The sequence below is a fragment of the Punica granatum genome, chromosome 3 (assembly GCF_007655135.1).
Source record: "Punica granatum isolate Tunisia-2019 chromosome 3, ASM765513v2, whole genome shotgun sequence".
NCBI classification, from domain to species: Eukaryota; Viridiplantae; Streptophyta; class Magnoliopsida; order Myrtales; family Lythraceae; genus Punica; species Punica granatum.
Window position 1 is genome coordinate 4508958 of NC_045129.1, and position 18429 is coordinate 4527386.

The 18429-nt window shown below is 37.9% G+C and overlaps 2 protein-coding genes across 5 annotated transcripts; both read right to left on the reverse strand.

The window, feature by feature from the left end:
- Window positions 1–1516: 1516 nt before the first annotated feature.
- On the reverse strand, window positions 1517–7328 carry LOC116201727 (protein FLX-like 3). Of its 3 annotated transcripts, none has more exons than XR_004155925.1 (6): window positions 7157–7328; window positions 6160–6695; window positions 5933–6078; window positions 5654–5733; window positions 5402–5572; window positions 1517–1841 (listed from the first exon to the last, which is right to left on the reverse strand). XR_004155925.1 is itself a non-coding variant. In XM_031533116.1 (5 exons), the coding sequence occupies exons 2-5, from the start codon at window positions 6687–6689 to the stop codon at window positions 5489–5491; spliced, it is 840 nt and encodes a 279-aa protein (XP_031388976.1). In that variant the 5' UTR covers window positions 6690–6695; window positions 7157–7328; the 3' UTR covers window positions 5145–5488. The 3 variants fall into 3 exon arrangements, 1 of the variants encoding a protein (XP_031388976.1); XR_004155926.1 differs by lacking the exon at window positions 1517–1841 and adding an exon at window positions 3794–3950; XM_031533116.1 differs by lacking the exon at window positions 1517–1841 and having other exon boundaries at window positions 5145–5572.
- Window positions 7329–8386: 1058 nt separating this feature from the next.
- On the reverse strand, window positions 8387–12529 carry LOC116201711 (DEAD-box ATP-dependent RNA helicase 20). 2 transcript variants are annotated; one of them, XM_031533090.1, is made up of 10 exons: window positions 12284–12529; window positions 11277–11491; window positions 10938–11117; window positions 10694–10855; window positions 10383–10537; window positions 9965–10057; window positions 9658–9743; window positions 9334–9560; window positions 8975–9205; window positions 8387–8698 (listed from the first exon to the last, which is right to left on the reverse strand). In XM_031533090.1, the coding sequence occupies exons 1-10, from the start codon at window positions 12337–12339 to the stop codon at window positions 8643–8645; spliced, it is 1461 nt and encodes a 486-aa protein (XP_031388950.1). In that variant the 5' UTR covers window positions 12340–12529; the 3' UTR covers window positions 8387–8642. The 2 variants fall into 2 exon arrangements, with proteins under 2 accessions (XP_031388950.1, XP_031388949.1); XM_031533089.1 differs by having other exon boundaries at window positions 11226–11491; window positions 12284–12528.
- Window positions 12530–18429: the final 5900 nt, after the last annotated feature.

An 18429-nucleotide genomic window follows, 5' to 3' on the forward strand; every position in this document is an offset into this window, starting at 1 on the left:
AGGGGATATACATCTATATATGCTTTATGTAGTGTATACATCATATTGTTCAAATATGCAGTTCATTTCGTGTATCATGGTGAATAACAAAAAGATTTGCTTTCTGTATTATATATTCTTAACTCTTCAATAATCTTCTGCATTATTCTTCAATTTTGATTTATAACTCATTTTTATATAATTTTTTATTCTGTATTTGATTTTAGAGTTTTTTTTTTGTAAATATTCAACAGGGAGATTGCACCAATAATCTGTGCAGCAAATTATCATTATTGCCTCCATTCCTTTTTGGCTAAAATCATTTTCTCAGTTTTATTTATCCAAGTGCCCTTAAAGGTTTTAAAATTACAAAAGATCCATATTTGCTATTACACTTTTCTTTGTTGAATATCCATTGTTATTTTCTTTTATTTAGAATATATATAAAAAATTTAACAACATTTATCTACCAGTTCAATTTTAAAAAAAAATATGCATTGAAACAACATTACAGTAATTACAGCAATAATTTCATTCGAAAAAATTGTCAAAGTTAAGTACGTACTTTAGACATTTAACATTACATATCACAAAGGAAGTATGTGTTAAGACATCTTAGAGGAAACAAGGAGAAGGGAACCCCTTTTTAGATGTTGGGCGATATTGCAGATTAGTCAGTATGCTGAACTATCTCACAGTTACTAGGACCAGACATATCTTTCGCGATGAGTGTTGCCAGTCAATTCCTAAATTCAGCAACTGAAACTCACTGGAATGCTGTAATTCGAATTATAAAGCATCTTAAGGGTGCTCCAGATAGGAGATTGTTATATCAAGATCGAGGTCATAATAATGTAGTTGGATATACTAATGCAGATTGGACCAATTCAACATCAAATAGAAATCACAAGAAGTTATGTGTATTGTTTGGAGGAAATGTAATTTCTTGGAAGGGTAAGAAGCAAAATGCATTTGCTCGATCGAGTGCCGAAGCTGAATATAAGGCAATGGCCTAATTACTTGTGAACTGTTGTGGGTGAAGCAATTGCTTGGAGAGTTAGGAGTAGAACAACCTTGTCCTATGAAGCCATTTTGTGATAATCAGGCCACGGTACATATCAAGGTCGACTGTCACCTTATTAGAGAGAAGTTGCAGTCTCGAAATATTGTGATAGCCTTTGTTAGTTCAAATGATCAATTGGCATATATTTTTACTAAAGCGCATAGGGATCCCCGAGTAAATTAAGCTGGGCATACACAATATATATGCTCCAACTTGAGGGGTTGTGTTCAATATATAGAAGTTAATAGATTAGCAACTTAAATGTAAATAGTCTTTACTTTCTATTCTTTGTGTAATTACCACAGTAAAGTATATAAATAGAGGTGTGTGGCTGATCCGACATACGATTCTCTCTCCCAATGTCTATGTTCTCAAAACCAATTATATATCGACCCATCAAACAACCACCGGTGCACATTCAAAACATTAGACATCATTCTCGCAAGTTGAAATTATTCACCTTGGCAATCAATATAAGAAATAAGAAAGTCTTTCACTAGTCACTCTGTACTTACAGTGGATCTAGGCTGAGAAACCAAAATAAATATAACTAAATAACTATACCTAAAGTTAAGGAAGAGAGGATTGTAACTGATAGCATATCATATCAAACCATCCAGATCAGAATTAATCTAAGAAACATGAGTTTTAAGCACTAATTTCACCACAAATCCTGCCCCAAAAATGATACAAATTGTAGACATACATAAATGTTTTTCGGTTTCTGCATAGCCGATCATGTACCTGACGTTCTTCTCCGAACCAGCTTCAGCCTTATAGCCCAAAAGCAGCCCCACATCTGCACCACAAAAGAAATTGCAGTTGGTAGATATCAGTGACTTAATTAGTCAGCCTCTTTGTCAGAAAGAATAAATACCAGCCAGCAAGGGTACGTAACTGCAAGTATCAAACTGAATCGGAAACTACATCAGCTTGCAAGGGAGTCAGAAATTGAAAAGTTTGTCAGAATTTCATAATGATTGACCAAGAAAAAAGGAAAAGAAAGACACAACTCAGAGAAAACAATAAATAGCCATTTCTATTAATTATTGCATGCCCCAGTTCAATAAATAGCACAATCCTTCAGCTTGCCATCAAAGAAGCCTAAAGCACCAACATTCCCATGCTACAATAATTCAACCTCTGCCTTGTAAAAGCTCCAGAATGTAGGGAAGGTCCATAAAACTTCGAGCCATCCTCATGTAGTACTAAATGGAAACACTAAAATCCCAAGGTATCACCTTTCCATTGATCGTGGCAGTCTCTAGGTGAAGTCATTAGAGAACTCTTTATCCAAAGACAATGTCGGTACTCTTCAATAAAACTTACAGAGGCTGGAAAATAGAGGAGGCTATCTATTATCTACCTTACATTGTGTAACATCACCTCAACATAACATAAGATGCACTCCTTGCACACTTGAGATATCCATCTCCAGAGGATGCACTATCATCAATACCTTCTTGGGGACCACTAGTTTGAGTCCAAGCTGACCAACACAAGTATATTCCATCCTCACAGGATCAGGTTTTTGAAAGGAGCTCCACTAATCTAAACACATCTGTGATCTTTTCACCTTTAGACTTCACAGATAACCAGGGCAACCAGCAAGCAGAATCTGATAGTCAAATTTCAAGCTCGTATTACAGCACGCCAGTCTAGATTCTAACCCATGTGCACAAAAATTTCTCACTTGGAGGGTTATGTAACAAGGCAGTAAAGGTGACGATGAAAGAATCTTAAATGAATTTTTGTAATTAATCAATATATAATTAATAATGCTGAAACGTTTTGAAAACTCCATGTGTATGCAAATTAAAACCAGCCTTCACTGCCAACCAAGCGCCAAGTCTAATTCTAAGACCTCAGACGACCTTCTTGATATCTCAGACAAAAGAAAACCATAAGACATTCACTTATTTGATTACTTAATAACTGTGCAAACCAGAATGATTCCATCCTATTCTTGACAGAGTCCAGATGTTGCCACAGGCATGACCCTGGTCAAAAGATATCTCGCTGGAAGCAATCACCTATAGTATTAGATAGCTAGAAGAAAAATACACGCTCTTTATTATTGCGGCATCATGTAGTGTCGGGTTATGTAACTGCAATCCATCTTATACGTATTTCCTTCATTAAAATCCCCAGCCTCCAAGAATATGAGGACCAACTTCCCATTGCTTAAAAATTTCCACCTATGAGATATAAAGTAATCCATGAAGGGCAAAAAGAGCTACTTCCTTTGGAACTCAATAGTTTCTACAATTGCTGCAGCATGCGTTTCAGGTAGCCATGTTAATACACTAAAGTAGCAGGAATATGAGCATGTTTCCTACTTCTCCTACAGTAATTATATAGAAGTTAAGGCAGTCAACTTAACAGCTGATGCAACCAAAGAGCAGCATCATATGGAAATGACTTTAACTAAAAGTTCAGCCAGATTAGCTCACAGAAGGTTTGGATCTGTAAGACCAACAGAGCAGAGTCAGAACACTTGCCTATGGAAATGGGATCAGCATCCCTCTCATCTGCAAAGCACATTAACCAACTCCCGTTGCATGTCGCAGATAATATGCTGAAGCAGTGTAAAAAGCTTCATCAATGAGCAGAATGATGGAACACAATCTTGCTGCCAAAGTGTGAAATCCCTGAAGGGACCTTTCCTGGACACTGTAATTGGGTAAACGGGATTAGCTCACGGAAGGTTTGGATCTGTGAGACCAACCGAGCAGAGTCAGAATACTTGCCTATGGAAATTGGATCAGCATCTCTCTCATCTGCAAAGCACAATAACCAACTCCCGTTGCATGTCGCAGATAATATGCGTGTAAGAAGCTTCATCAATGAGCAGAGTGATGGAACACTATCTTGCTGCCAAAGTGTGAGTTGCATGAAGGGATCTTTCCTGGACATTATAATTGGGTAAATGGGATTTCCAGTACTTTTGGGTTGAATAGAAATAACTCCTCCGGGCTGTATTTAGCTTCGGCGATGATACAGATTCCCACATTTAAGAGGAGCAAGTGAATGTATGCTGTGCCCTAAATGATTCAGAAACTCACTGTATTCACTACCATCATTGGATAGAGCAGATCTAATCCACTTCTCCTCTTTCCTTCTTCCCCATCAGATATTAGAGAAACATCCACATCCTAACCAGGGATAATCTTACCGGAACTTCTCCAATGACCAAAAACAGGACCCATAATAGCCATAGGAGTCCTATATTCTATCTATTTCCCAGTAGCAGATCATCTAACTTCATGGCAGTGAGGTATATTATTAGAAATTACATGTCCAATTTACAACCGCTCACCAGCTGGAACTAAATTCCCACCAAGCTTCTCTAACTAAACATGAGCGGTAGCAAGCTCCAGAGCATTCAAACTGAATGCCCAGTTACCGTGCAATTGATCTGACCTTCTGCCCACCAGCATGAACCACATTCTTCACAGGGGTGCCTTAAAACTATAAATATTCCTAGGAACCTGGAAGACACCATTCTTGTCCATATATAGACAATCAGTGGGTAAACAAATTATATATTGCTAATCTAATGCAAACACTTTCACTAAAGAACATCAGAGGATGAACCTCACAGCAAATATATAGAAGGTTTTACATCACAGCTACACTATAATCTCAATATAAAAAAAGAAAATAAAAAACAAAGCAGCAAAATTCAAAAAAGAAACATCCCACCTCAGATATATTGCAATGAACAGCTGTACCTAAAAATTCTACAGCTTCACAATATATACACCTAACATACATAGCAAACAAAGACATGATTAAAGCAAAACTGCTAATCAATAGTTGCCATAAGAGCCTAAATATTTACTTCATCTACCTCCAAGGTGAAGCCACTCACTGCTGAAAGCAGTTGACTAAAAGAGAATTTCTTTTATTATGTATAGTAGCTCCATATGAATAACTCTTGTTCTAAATCAATCCGACCTAAAATTATGTTCTTGTTTGAAAATAGCAGATCCATCCAGGATTACAGCCCAAAGGAATTTCCACAAAATATTATTTTTCACCACATTCAATTAGTCAACTGAACAGCAATGACTCAAAAAAGCATTGCCAAAGTCGCCAATTAAAACTTTGCATCTTTTGATATATAAATTAATTCCACAATCGCCCATGTAACAGGACCACCCCCACAGAGTGCAAAATGTAGTATGAAGAATCAACATCACAATAGCGTAGAGAATTAAACCATTATAGGAGACATGCACATAATAGCAAGTTTTTGAAGAATAACACTTCTCTAGCTTTTCAGGAATTGCATCATCACAGTAAATATTCCAATTAAAAAGTTAAGGGAGACAAACAAAGCTGTAAGATAATTACTACTGTTGTTGCACGCGAATATGGACGAATCCACCGCTTGAAATGAACAGCAGCTGTAAGTTCCTCAGGAGTTTATCCAAACATGTTTCAACGCCGATTAAAGCGAGTCTTATCAGCTCCTCCACGGAAAGCAGAACTTGAACCATAATGAGGGCCATTGCTCTTACCACCCTATGCAACACAAGAAAGAGAATATAGATAAACAACCTACACATCCAAATGGGACTTGCTCCGACACAGTTTCTGACATACCGTTTGAACACCATAACTATCTCCATAAGGAGCGGAGAAGCCCCCATCTGCACTGTTGAAATTCATTCCATATTGCACGCCTAGCAACGCCAAAGACCAGTTGAGATTATTGCAAATATGTAAAATAAACAACATGAGATCAATAGCTACATTCTATACTATCAGATTTAATTCATTTTCTAGAGATGGAAAGGTGCCAAAGTAGAAAATAAGTCGTGCAGTTCATGTGCGAAGCAGGAAATCACTGTACTTATTTACATGGAGAAGTAGGGGGATTACCAGTGCCCCACATTCTGGAATCACCAGCAGCTAGTTCTGCACGCAACTTTTCAACTTCCCGTGCCATAGTAACCAAATTTTTCTCCATCGCCTGTCTCTGCTCCATCAGCTCAACATTATCCTTCTTCTCAAACTCAATAGCAGACCTACAAACGACAAGCCAGATGCAATCTCAAAGAAGGGCACAAGAGCAAGGTTAGAGAGAAAGGGAAACAAGAAAACAAAACCTAGTATGCATGAGCTCCTGGTTCAAGCCATCAATCTCAGCTCTTAGAAGTGGAATTTGCTGATTTTCATTCTTCAATCTAGCAATATCTCGGGTCAATGTCTGAATCTGCCTGGAGAGATCTTGCCTAAGTTTATTGAGTTCCTGAGTTTCCCCACGGAGTTGTATCACCTCCTTCTTCAAAGGTTCAGCGGTACGAAGATCAGCCTCCAGCTTCAAGCCCTTATCAATGAGATCCCTCGACTGCATTTCCTGATCCGCCCGAAGATCACCAATAACAAGATTCATGCGATGAATTTCCTCCTTAGCCCCCCCAAGCTCTCGCTGAAGAGCAATCCGATCATCAACCAATCGATGATTATCAGCCAAAAGCCTCTGAAGTTCGGCATGCTGTATGTCAAGCTCCTCCTCCAACAACGCTGTGGGTGGGGGCGGCCGATGCAAAGTCGGCCCACGAACATAAGGTCCCTCAGGAGGGTAACCCCGGCGGTTGTTCATTAACTCACGAGGCACGCGGTTTCTTCCCGCCATGTCAGCCTGCACAATTTTGTAAACAAATTTAAAGCCACCGAATCCCCGAAAGCCCGTTGACTGAAAACACGCTAAATAACTACATCTATCTATCCAACCCAGCAAATTCAAGGGTCGATCTTTCTAATCAACACTTGCCCAGGAAAAAAGCTAAAAGACGCTGATAACATCCCAGCTTAGATAAACTATGCCGAGTGAACTGCAAGAGAGTTATGCTATAAACTGTGATGTGACCTTTAAGTCCTCATAGTTAAATAAGAATTAAGTATTCATTCAGTATCTCAAAATATTGCCATTGTCAGCTAAAAACGCAAGTTATTGAGCTGGATTTCTTGCTTTAACACTCCATAAATCCAAACGAACGGGAGGGGCCATGATAAGGAAAGCTCCGGACGCAGAACAGAACAACGCATATACGCATAAATTACGTATAGAGCGGCTGGCAATGAAGAACAGAGTTGTATTACCTGATCAGAAGAAGGATTAGAGACGACGGAGAGAACACTATCGAACTCGATCGAGCAGCTTCCCGAGAGAACAAGAAGAGGAGAGGAGAGGTTTTCTTGCGGAGGAGCTCTCAACAAAAGACTGCCTGAGAAATTCGCAGGTAGGCGTGGCTCCTTCCCCGTGATGACGAAGCAGCAGCAGCAGTTGCAACTCGATGAGGTTTAACGGTGTCGTTTTAGAAGGTCTTTCTCGCCTAACTGCTTTTCGAGTCGGTCCTATCCGGCTGGACCGAATTGGAGCCCGAACTCTTCAGAGCCAGTCCAGGCCCGGACCGGTGTGGTAGGGCGAGAGATGAGATTATCATTTTATTTTAGTGGACTAGATGTGTATACGGTCAGGTCGGTTTTTGCGCAAAAATGTCGGATCTCGAATCTTTTCGAGTCGGATTTTCCAAGCATAAAATCCGCCCAAGAGCCAAATAGAGTATATATATACCATCCATTATATGATCCAGTTTTCGGGTTGGGTTCGGGTTAATCCAACTTTTCAAGGGGGAAAGAAATCTCTAATATATAATGTAACAGCTTAACACAATGACACATTTACTCACAATACAATGATCGAAAGTAATCGAAAATGTCCAAGTGTAATGCATCAAAATCTCAAATTGATTCAGCAATTGACACAAGACAAAGCCAAATTCAAATCTTAGTCGTCATTAAAATGAAATAAATCAACACCCTAAACTAAAAGAGAAAGAGGCTCAAATTCTACGCTGTCAAAAGCAAGAAATTTACGTCTTTCCTTTTTTATTAATTTAAATATTTTATATATATATATATGTACACATATTTGCGTTGGATGGGCCACGTTGAGTTTCTTTCTTTGAACCCGACACCCAACCCCATGAAAAATGGAAACAGCCCAAATTAGTAAGCAGTTATTCGATTTTCAAATTTTTTCAGGCCTCGAATTGTTCGATTTTTATGCTTACACCCCTAGCGGACGGAGAGACCCAAGCCAAGCCTGAAATTGACAGTTGAGTGACCAAACCCATGACCGAACGTCCGACATATGCTCCAATCATGATGGAACTACATGACTCGTTCCGAATCAGAATGGACCTATGTTGGCACGCATCACTTCTCAGATATCATGACTGACTATTCCTGTTCGACCGAAATTATATTCCAGTAAAGCATTACCTTAGCAAAGGGAGCACGAAATGTACATCAAACCTTTGATGCCGCTGCTTCGAAACATATGTGCATATATATATACCTTAAACCATCAACCAAAAAGAATTACACAATCAAATCCTAAATGCAACTACAAAAGTCAAAAGATGCCGATACAAAGAAAGAGGACTGAACCTAACTTCCCAAATGATAAGGCAAATGGCAAAAAGGAGTTATATGTTAATACAAGATCCTCAATTACGAGGGTGAAGTCAAGAGTTCCTATAATTTGCAGCCACCTTCCTTCCCCATTTATCGAGGGCTCTAATCAGTTCCAAGAACGACCGCCGTAGCCCCTTCCACGGTCTCGGAAACCACCTTGACCTGGTCATTAATGGTGGTTTAGCAGACGCTCAGATCCATATGGCAAACAAATATACATACAGTCCATAACACAGCATGATGCATCACTTAGGTAAGCACTCAGGAAGGATCAAATCCCACATGAAACACTCGAAGGTTGAGTTGGGCACACGCCAGAATAAAAATGAAAAGTAAAGAAATTTCCCAATAAAATTGGACCCTTTAATATGGCTATATTCCATTATATATCTGTGCATTCCAAGCGTGAGAAGAGAGAGAGCTTTAAATTACACGAACCTGGAGGGGGAGGAGCTCCACGCCCCATAGCTGCCAGTTCGGGGCTGACCTTCTGCCCAGCTTCTTCGAGGATGTTTATCAGATCCTTAGCAAATCTAGCATTTGCAGCAGTGAAGAAAGTGTATGCTGTCCCTTTTGCCCCAGCCCTTCCTGTTCGACCTATTCTGTGGACGTAGTCCTCCAGGGAACCAGGAAAGTCATAATTGATCACATATTTTATGTCCTTCACATCTGTCATGAAATGCACCCCAGGGTTAACATGATGGCATGACATTATTATTCATATACTAAAAAGAAAAATGAACAAAGATCAAGGTCCCAAGTCATTTCCACTTTCCAAAGAGGTGTGAAACACAAACCTAAACCACGGGCTGCAACATCTGTTGCAGTCATTATAGGGCTCTTCCCTGCTTTAAATTCTGAGAGGACCCAATCTCTTTCTGCCTGACTTTTATCCCCATGGATAGAAAGAGCAGGCCATCCGTCCATGCGGAGCTGCCGAGTGATCTGATCACACCCTTTCTTCGTATCCAAAAATATAAGTAATCTGCTACCATCCATTATGTCTTCTAGCAAATCGACCAGTCTGAATATTAAGACAAAGATTCAAAGGTTTACCTCAACTATAAATCAATGTAATGTAATTGTGATAGAACCAGATCAACATATGCAATGAAGCGCACTTCTTGTATTTTTGACTTTCAGATACAATTTCGACAATCTGCCGAATCGCATGGTTAGCCTTCAAGTCTGGAGACCCTATTATCACCTGCCAAAATTCCAGGGAATTAATAGACTTTACAAGAATCCGCATATTATGTTCAGCAAAATCGATCCATGTTGTCTTCTATGAGGAAGAAGGAAAGACACCTGACAGCCCATAAAAACAGAGTAAGAGGACATAACAATCTCCATTGAACAGAGCTTACACGATGCTGAAGAGACTTGCCCACCCAATATAATAATTTCTAGGGATTTAAGGAGTCTCACCTTATATGGATTGTAAAGGAACTGCCTAGCCAACTGTTCCACCTCCTTAGGCCAAGTAGCACTCCAATACAAAGTTTGGCGATCTGGGCGAATCTGCAATGAAGACCAGCAATGACAATAATATTATATTACAAAACTGCAGCGAGAAGAGGAAAGTAATCTCTCAGGAAGGTCATATAACTTTTGACTCAAGTGTGTGCCAGTAACACAACTAAAGGCAGATTGAAATTATATGACACCATATATATATGTATATTTTTATTTTATTTTTAGTGACAATATGTGTGTGTGTGTGTGTGTGTGTGTATTCCTTAGGGATTTCACAGATTGTTCTCTTCCATAACATCAAGAAAGGAAGTCTGATGAGAGCAACAGGGTTGAAGGAAAATTGTTTCTAAATCCATCAGAAAACACAGACCTGATTTACAATTTTCCGTATTTGCGGATCAAATCCCATGTCTAGCATCCGATCTGCCTCATCCAACACAAGATAAGTTACCCTTCGCAGATTTGTATGATGAGACTCCAACATATCTATAAGCCTTCCTGGGGTGGCAATAACGATTTCCACACCTGTGCATGATATGAAATTGCATCAGCAAAAGGAATGCTATACAGAGAGACAGCACAAAAGGAGACATTTAAATTCTATTACCAAAGGATGCATACTTTTTGAAAGTCCTGCCTCTTCAGATCAGCATACTTATCTTTAATCTAATCGCCACCTACCTTTCTGGAGATCACGTACTTGAGGTCCCTTTGGAACCCCACCATAAATGCATGTGTTCTTTATCCGTGATGATGCACCAAACTTAGTAGCTTCTTGCTGTATCTGAACAGCAAGCTCGCGAGTTGGAGCTAAAACTAATACAATAGGGCCATCTCCAGGAGCTGAGAAAATAAAAGAAGATATATCAGATCCACATCCATATAATTGAGACACTAATATATTCTGAGGAAGTAGGACGTTCACCTAGAATAGGCTGTGCATTAACATGAACAATGGCAGGCAAAAGGTAAGCGAGTGTTTTCCCTGAGCCTGTTTCAGCAATTCCAACAAGGTCTCGACCCTTAAGAGCCATGGGCCATCCTTGGGCTTGAATGGGAGTTGGTTCAACAAATCCAGCTTTTTCAATTTCTTGCAGAACATATTCTGCAAGAAAGCATTATTTTAATGTCACGACTACAAGAAAGAAATATTAAATGACACTTCACAGTGAGGAAAAATAGCCACATTGGTTTCAATTTGAGCACCAATTACCAGGAAAACCCACATCTTCAAAACTTTTAACAGGCTTTGGAATATCACGACCTTCAACTGTAATTTCCCTTCGATTCCGGTACTCCTCAACCTCCCTCTCAGACATTGCAGCCACTGACGGTGATTCTATATAGAAGTTCTTCTCGAACGGAGGCAGGCCATCCAAATTCGTCCGCTTTGGTGACTCGACACCGTCATATTCCCTCCTTCCTGCTGATGACCGGACCGGAGCACTATAACTTGATGCTCCACCAAATCCAGAGTCACTGAACAAACGCAATCACCCAGAAGACAACAGCATAAGCTGTGTACGTAGCCAATGATGATGAATAAAGCCAAACCGTCGACATTGAAAAGGCAACTCTTAATTCTGAAAGCATGGAAACTTTATTTGATAAAGTGTAGGGAGGCCACTTCTCATGCTTTAACCATAAACAAATCAATGTACTCATTTGACATTACCGAACTGAAGAACTGCTGCTAAAATAATACGCGGTAGATTGAACTCCATCTAGATTGTATAACCAACGGCACCATAAATGTTCAGGTGCAACCACTTCGCAATCTCTAGGTGACAACAAACTAATATATAAATTCTCTATCACGAAATGACTTCCATGCCCATTGCCTAAATAAAGGAGCCCAGTATCTCAAGTGAGTTCAGCCTTGGAACCAGTCACTCATAAGATTCGTAGCATTCAGAATGCCTTTGCATGAGCGATGGACGAGGAATTTACAAGAATCAAAGACAAATTTCAGCCTCTCACGTAACATTGTAGTTCAACAAAATCAATTCGGGCGTCAAGCTGCTGAGATTATTCAAATATTCATACTAAGATTTATTAGCAACTCAAATATTCATATTTTTACGCCCGAAACATTCGGCTGTTGACAAAGTTCTATAAGTTGCATATTTGAAAAGGAAAGACTAGCCTTTGCAAGCTTCCGAGCAACCGAAGCACTCATAACTCTAATCCACCTCGAAATTAAGCTCATTAAGGCTCGCGAAAGCGAAGGCCAGTATAAAAGCCCAGAATTGAACTTCAGTATCATCGTACCTTCTCCGGTCACGGTACGAAGTGGGGTCGCCGGACCGGCTGTCGTAGCGGCTCATGGTTGCGTTACCGGAAGGACAATAAATGGAGTTTGAGCTAACTGAAGCTGCGGACTTCGAGGTAAAGGGCACCGTCTCCGGGGTTTCAGTGTCAGAACAACGAATTGGGAGAAGCAACTAACCCTAATTGCAGCTGGCCGATGAAGACGACGAACACTCCCGAGCGAGCGAGCGATCGAGCAGTAGAGCTGCAATACTGTCGATGACGTGGGCGCGTTATGAGCTTTTGGCCGGGCCGAACTTAAGGCCCAACGATCTCTAACTGTAGCCCAATTGAAGGGAAGCAGACATGAGCATAAGTTCTTGTCGGACTCCTCAAACCGAAGGAGCAGGCTGCTGCAGGCCCGTGACGAAGAAAAACTTGCTGGTGTAAACAAACCCGACGAGGCTTGGAGGAGAGCTCATAATTCGTGTTTAGTATTATAATCGAATCGGTAGTATTATCGAGTTCATAGACATGTCAAAAATTAAGTTATCACGACGGATATTACCGATTCTTAGACTGCAATGACCATCAAAAACCACTTGTCTTTGAACATACAATTGACTTCTTTTTTAGTGCAAACAAGCACATACACCATTCTCAGTGATTGCTCCGATTTATAGGACCATAGTATGCACAACAATGAAATTCCACCATGATACAGCTACCCGTGAGAAGCTATGCACCGATGATCCTTCATCGATAATAAGTAGAATGTTTATATTTGCAAATAAATGACTGAAGTTCCAAAATCGCTTTTCAAGTCTTCATGAAACCTACTACACCACGTATAAACCAGCATACCCGGGACGGCCAAAGCCCGGGCAAACGCGTTAGACAAACGGTTGAGAAAATTTATGGTAACTGGAGGCACTTTACTCGCTTATCTTAAAGGCTTATTTGTGATGGATATAAACCACGGGAATCCTCGGACACGGATGAGGGCAGTTCAGATAATTAAAAGGATGCCTGCTTGCAATGTGAATGAAATGGCAGCCACGAACATAGAACTCATATATATCTTCTAATAAATGGACCGTCGAAGAAGAACCAACCACTAATTATTATTTTTATATTCAGAAAAAGTAAATAAATAATTATTAGTTTTAAAAAAATTTAGTTCTAAAAAAATTTAGTTCAAAAATTTTTCGAAGCCAAACAGGAAGAATTGCAGATACATGGCTCTTGTACGTCCACTGGTTTCATTCGTTATGTGGCAATCCGAACACACACACGCACACGCACATATATATATATATATATATATATATGTATGTATATACATGTGTATTTAAAAAAAAGAATTCCAATAGAAAAAGAAAGGGATGACTCTTGAGCATTTGAACATATATAAATCAGTTATGCTACAGCCGGACTTCTTTCCCTTGGGTGTTTTACCGTCTATCCGTTTTATACGGATAACAACCGAATTGTTCGTAGTTATGCCACGCGAAAACGAGTTCAGTCGTCCCATGAATTTCCGCATATAGACATCTGTCACATCTACATATCCGATCCGACAACGGTTCATCTCATATACAATTGGCCTGATAATTTGAAAATCGAACTTAGCTTTTGTTAAACCAAAGTGTCATTTCCCCCGAACTTTCTCTGTGGGGCCAAATGTTTAATTCCTTTTTCTCAAGTTGCATACTCTGCAGATTGAAACAGGAGCTTTAATTTTTAGATAAGCAAAACAATTGGGCAGCCCTCCTTATGACTAGGACAATATGATGGCATTGATAAGGCTTATCCCTTTAATATGTCGGCGGAATCGATAAATAAGTAACACATCAGTGTCCTTTTGCATGCAATGAAATTAACTAGAAACATGTCAATGTCTGACAACAGGATTGATACATAAATGATGGCTGCGTCCCTCTTCCGATCATACAATTGTAGTTTGATGTTAATCTCCAAGGTGTCATCCAACCTATCCTATCTGGGATAGATGATCGATGGATCAGTTCAAATCCGACAATCGCGCATATACGTATCTGGTGATGGCTCAGAAATAATTGGCTATCGGTGTCTTGAAGGGAATATCTCTAGAAAAGGCCGGTCGCATAAATCCAACGATGTTTCATAATCCGTGCTTAAATAGATAAAATATATGCTCAGGTTTTGTCAACTCGTTGTTTCTCAAGCGGATCACTCCGTTTTTGTGAGAGTCGAATGCGAAAACATGATCTACAGTTGAAATTCATAAACTGTTTAGTTCGTCAAATGCACATGATGATGGCTTGTTTTTCATTATAATTGATCCATCATATCCTTTGTCCTCTCAAATACAGCTGCCAGAAGCTAGTTCATGCAAATGTCTAATATTAATTTTGACGTATTGATAAATAAAGAGGTAGTCCAAGGATCGAATTAGGAAAACATAAAATTCGAGGGCCTAACAATATTTGATTGTGAATTTGTTGTAAGAAGGGATAAGGCCTAAGGGCATGGCCTTACGAATATTTCCTAGCAACAGGCCAGAAGCTGCATGAATGGATTAATACGATCCAAGACCAAATCAGAGTCTGACAAGGAAAGTACCATGTTTCCATTGCCTCTTGACAGAGACAGAGGCCTTGAGTAAACGTGGAAATGGGACCCAATTTTTGGTTCATTGTTTGGTCTAAATACATTGGAAAGAAAGGGGCAAAATCCATTCTCAATCCGTTTAATATTCCGCGAATTGGCGTTTTGCAGTTAGTCCTTTATTCGAATTAATCATAGTTATTGATTATTATCGACTACAAAAAGTTCCTATGAACGTATAATCCTCTCTTTTAAGACTGAATTTGCGTTTTTGTTTGACATATGTATTTATCCACTATCACGACTGATTTTCTCACTTTGAATTGCTAGAAGTGTACTTTTAACTATTTCAAGACGTAAATAAAGAACCTGGTGAAACTAAATATAGTCGTAAACCGGGTCGAGCTCTTTGCCTAGAAAAAATGAAATTGAACATGGTTGAACGGGTCAAGAAAAACTTTGTGATTGCACTTCAGATCAGGGTCATCGGTACACTGTGCAGCATTCTAGCAGTGGTAACAAAATCTCACAGAAATATGTTCAATCTTCTTAAACATTTTTCCTTGACAGTACGTAACATCTAAAAAATACATAAATAAATGTTACAGTGATATCGTAATTATACTTTTATCTTCAGAAATGGACCGAGAGAGACTGGTGGTGGCCATCTCCATCCCCTAAAATTTTCACAGCTTAAGAAAATTTACATATAATTTTTTGAATTTTGATTAAATTTCTTATATTCGCCCCTAATTTGGAAAGATTATCTTATTATTTGTCTCTCTAAGATGTAAGGTCTCACGACTCTCTCACCCTCACAAATCGAAATGCTGGATCTGTCCCGCTTATCTTCCTTAACACCTTAATGCTCGGGTATAGATGGAATTATTTGGATCATTTTAACCGGGATGACAAAGTATATATATAAAACTAGTAGGGTTATCCGTGCAATGCATAGGGAAACTAACAAATAAAATCATGCACAGTAGATATGATGGGAAATTGCTTGCTTCATGGTTAAATTTTACTTCAATTTAATACAATCATTATAAAGTATTTAAAAATTTTCACAATTCAATACCCTTATTAAAAATAAATGACGTATTATTTGACCGACCCTTATTATACCATTATATTGATGTATTTGATCAATAATATTATTAACTTATTCAAGTTTTATAATATCATACGTGATACGATACGATATTATATTGTATTATATCATATCATATTATTATTTTATATTATTGCTATTATATTACTTACTTCTTGATTAAATAGTGTCTATATTTACATTAATTTATTCACATTTTTTAAAATAATAAAAGAGAAACTCAAGAGTATGAAAAACGAGCGTACTCTTTGCAAGAACTTTCAAAATACTTTCGATTACATAGATAGATATATAGATATAGATAGATATACATATAGATATTATGGTACAAGAAAGTCCATAGTTAAAGGACAATGAAATATAAATCATAATATCTAATAAATAGGCACGAATAATTTCACAACAAGTATCAAATTTGAAATCTCTTAATTATTAAATGAAAGTATGCTCCATATTACACTACACTACATACTCTTTCATTCACTATATATATTTTTTTAACATAAATAATTTGGCAGGGTGCTGGGGGACCAAAGTGAAAGGGACAGTAAAGAAAAAGTGGGTTTTGACGAGAGAAACGACACAGGTTCGAATTTGAATTAATGCCATTATTCGATTTGGCCCCTAGAAGTTTAGGGACCTCATGTGGTGGGTGAACTACTTAATTTTGTTTTCTGTTTTTTTTCTTTTCATTTTCCAAATCTACCATTTTATTTAATTAATTTTGTTTCCGTGTTTTTCTTTCATTTTCTAAATTCACCATTTTATTTAATTAATTTTGTTTCTACGTCTTTTGTTTCATTTTCTAAATCTACCATTTATTTTTCCCCTAATTGGTTAATTTTTAAGAAACTTAAAATATTAAGGTTAAGATTTAAGTAAATCATTTTTCCCTTTTCTTATAATTAGGTCCATAACTCTTGTCACGAAATGAAATTGAAGGACAAACCGGTACAGAAGGAACTTTTTCCTACGCTCGTTCATTTTCCTTTTTTATAGATAAACGAGAAAAAGTTTTTTAATGTATGTCGATATTCAATGGAATGGCTAAGATATAGTGTCAATCCATTTTGATTTAGAAATTGGAAGCGTATTTTTTAGCAAAATATAAGCTAAACTTATTAAGATGAAATCCAATTTGAGGTAGATTCTTGAAAAAACATGACTTTTTTTTTGTTCAGCGTATAACCATGACGTGCATGTGTTAAAGACATATTAATGAGTCCATAAAATTGTCGATTGGTTGAAGGCCTTCCTTCTAAGCCAAACAAGGAATCTTCGATCTCTTCTAAGCACCGAAAAGTCAACCCAATCTTCCCCACCAAACGGTTGAAACTTCAAATCAGAACTTCAATAATCAACGCACATATGCATTGTCCTAATTAACTAATATGTTTAACAAATATATAGAACTGTTATCGATGATCGAGGTATTTATCTTTTCCTTGAAAAAAAATTGAAATCAATGAAACAGGCACGATTGAATATTTATATAGCCACATATAGACTAAATTCAATAATGTACTTTATCATGACTCCTGCGATTAATTATTCAATCCTAAAATAGTGGGCTTCGTGATGAGCGCATGATTTCGAACTACGAGTCAAAAATTGAATTATGTGGCGGTGCTACTGACAAATAATTAAGAAACTGATTCCGTTTAAAAATATTGAGAAAAGGAAATATGTGGCAACAATAGAGATCATGATGCATGAAATCTTAAAAATTCCAATATATATATTCAACTGCCCACTGCCGTGTGCAACTCAAAATGCGCAATTAATAATTGCATGAGTTAGGTTTGGATTAAGCACGGATTAGTTGCTTCCATAATGATGAAAAATAATAATTATTATGTCATTTTTGGTTCATGGTTTAGTCACGTAAGGATGTGACCGGGACGTGAACTTTGGGACCATGATTGGAGTAAAAAAGAAAAATTATCATTCAATCATTGGAGTTGGAATGGAACCTAGCTCATGATTTTCGTGGTTCGTAATTTATTCAGATGATTTTCTGCACGGTGGCTAAATTTATTTATGAGTGAAGAAAAACAAAAGGATCAATAGAAAAGGATCACAGCAATCAATTAATATGTACTCTTTACTTGTCATGAATTCTTGATTTCGTACGAGCTTAACACCATTCATATACAAATTATGTAAATTCAAATCTCAGAAATAATGGATAAGCGGAGAGCACTGTTAATGATCTGCATTTGAATTGAATAAATTCGAAGTCTTGCACCTCGAATATTTTTTTTTTCGATTTTTAATTTTAAAAAGGTTTATGTCCACGTGAAGTTAAATATTGTAGTTCTCTTATATAAATATCAGTAATTTTGAATTCGAAAGTATAATTAATTGTCATATTGGAGCTCAAGATTTAAATCAAGGTCAACTGATGATTTAACTCATTAAATGCAACAAGTGGAATTCCTGATTTAGATCGAGGTCAACTTGT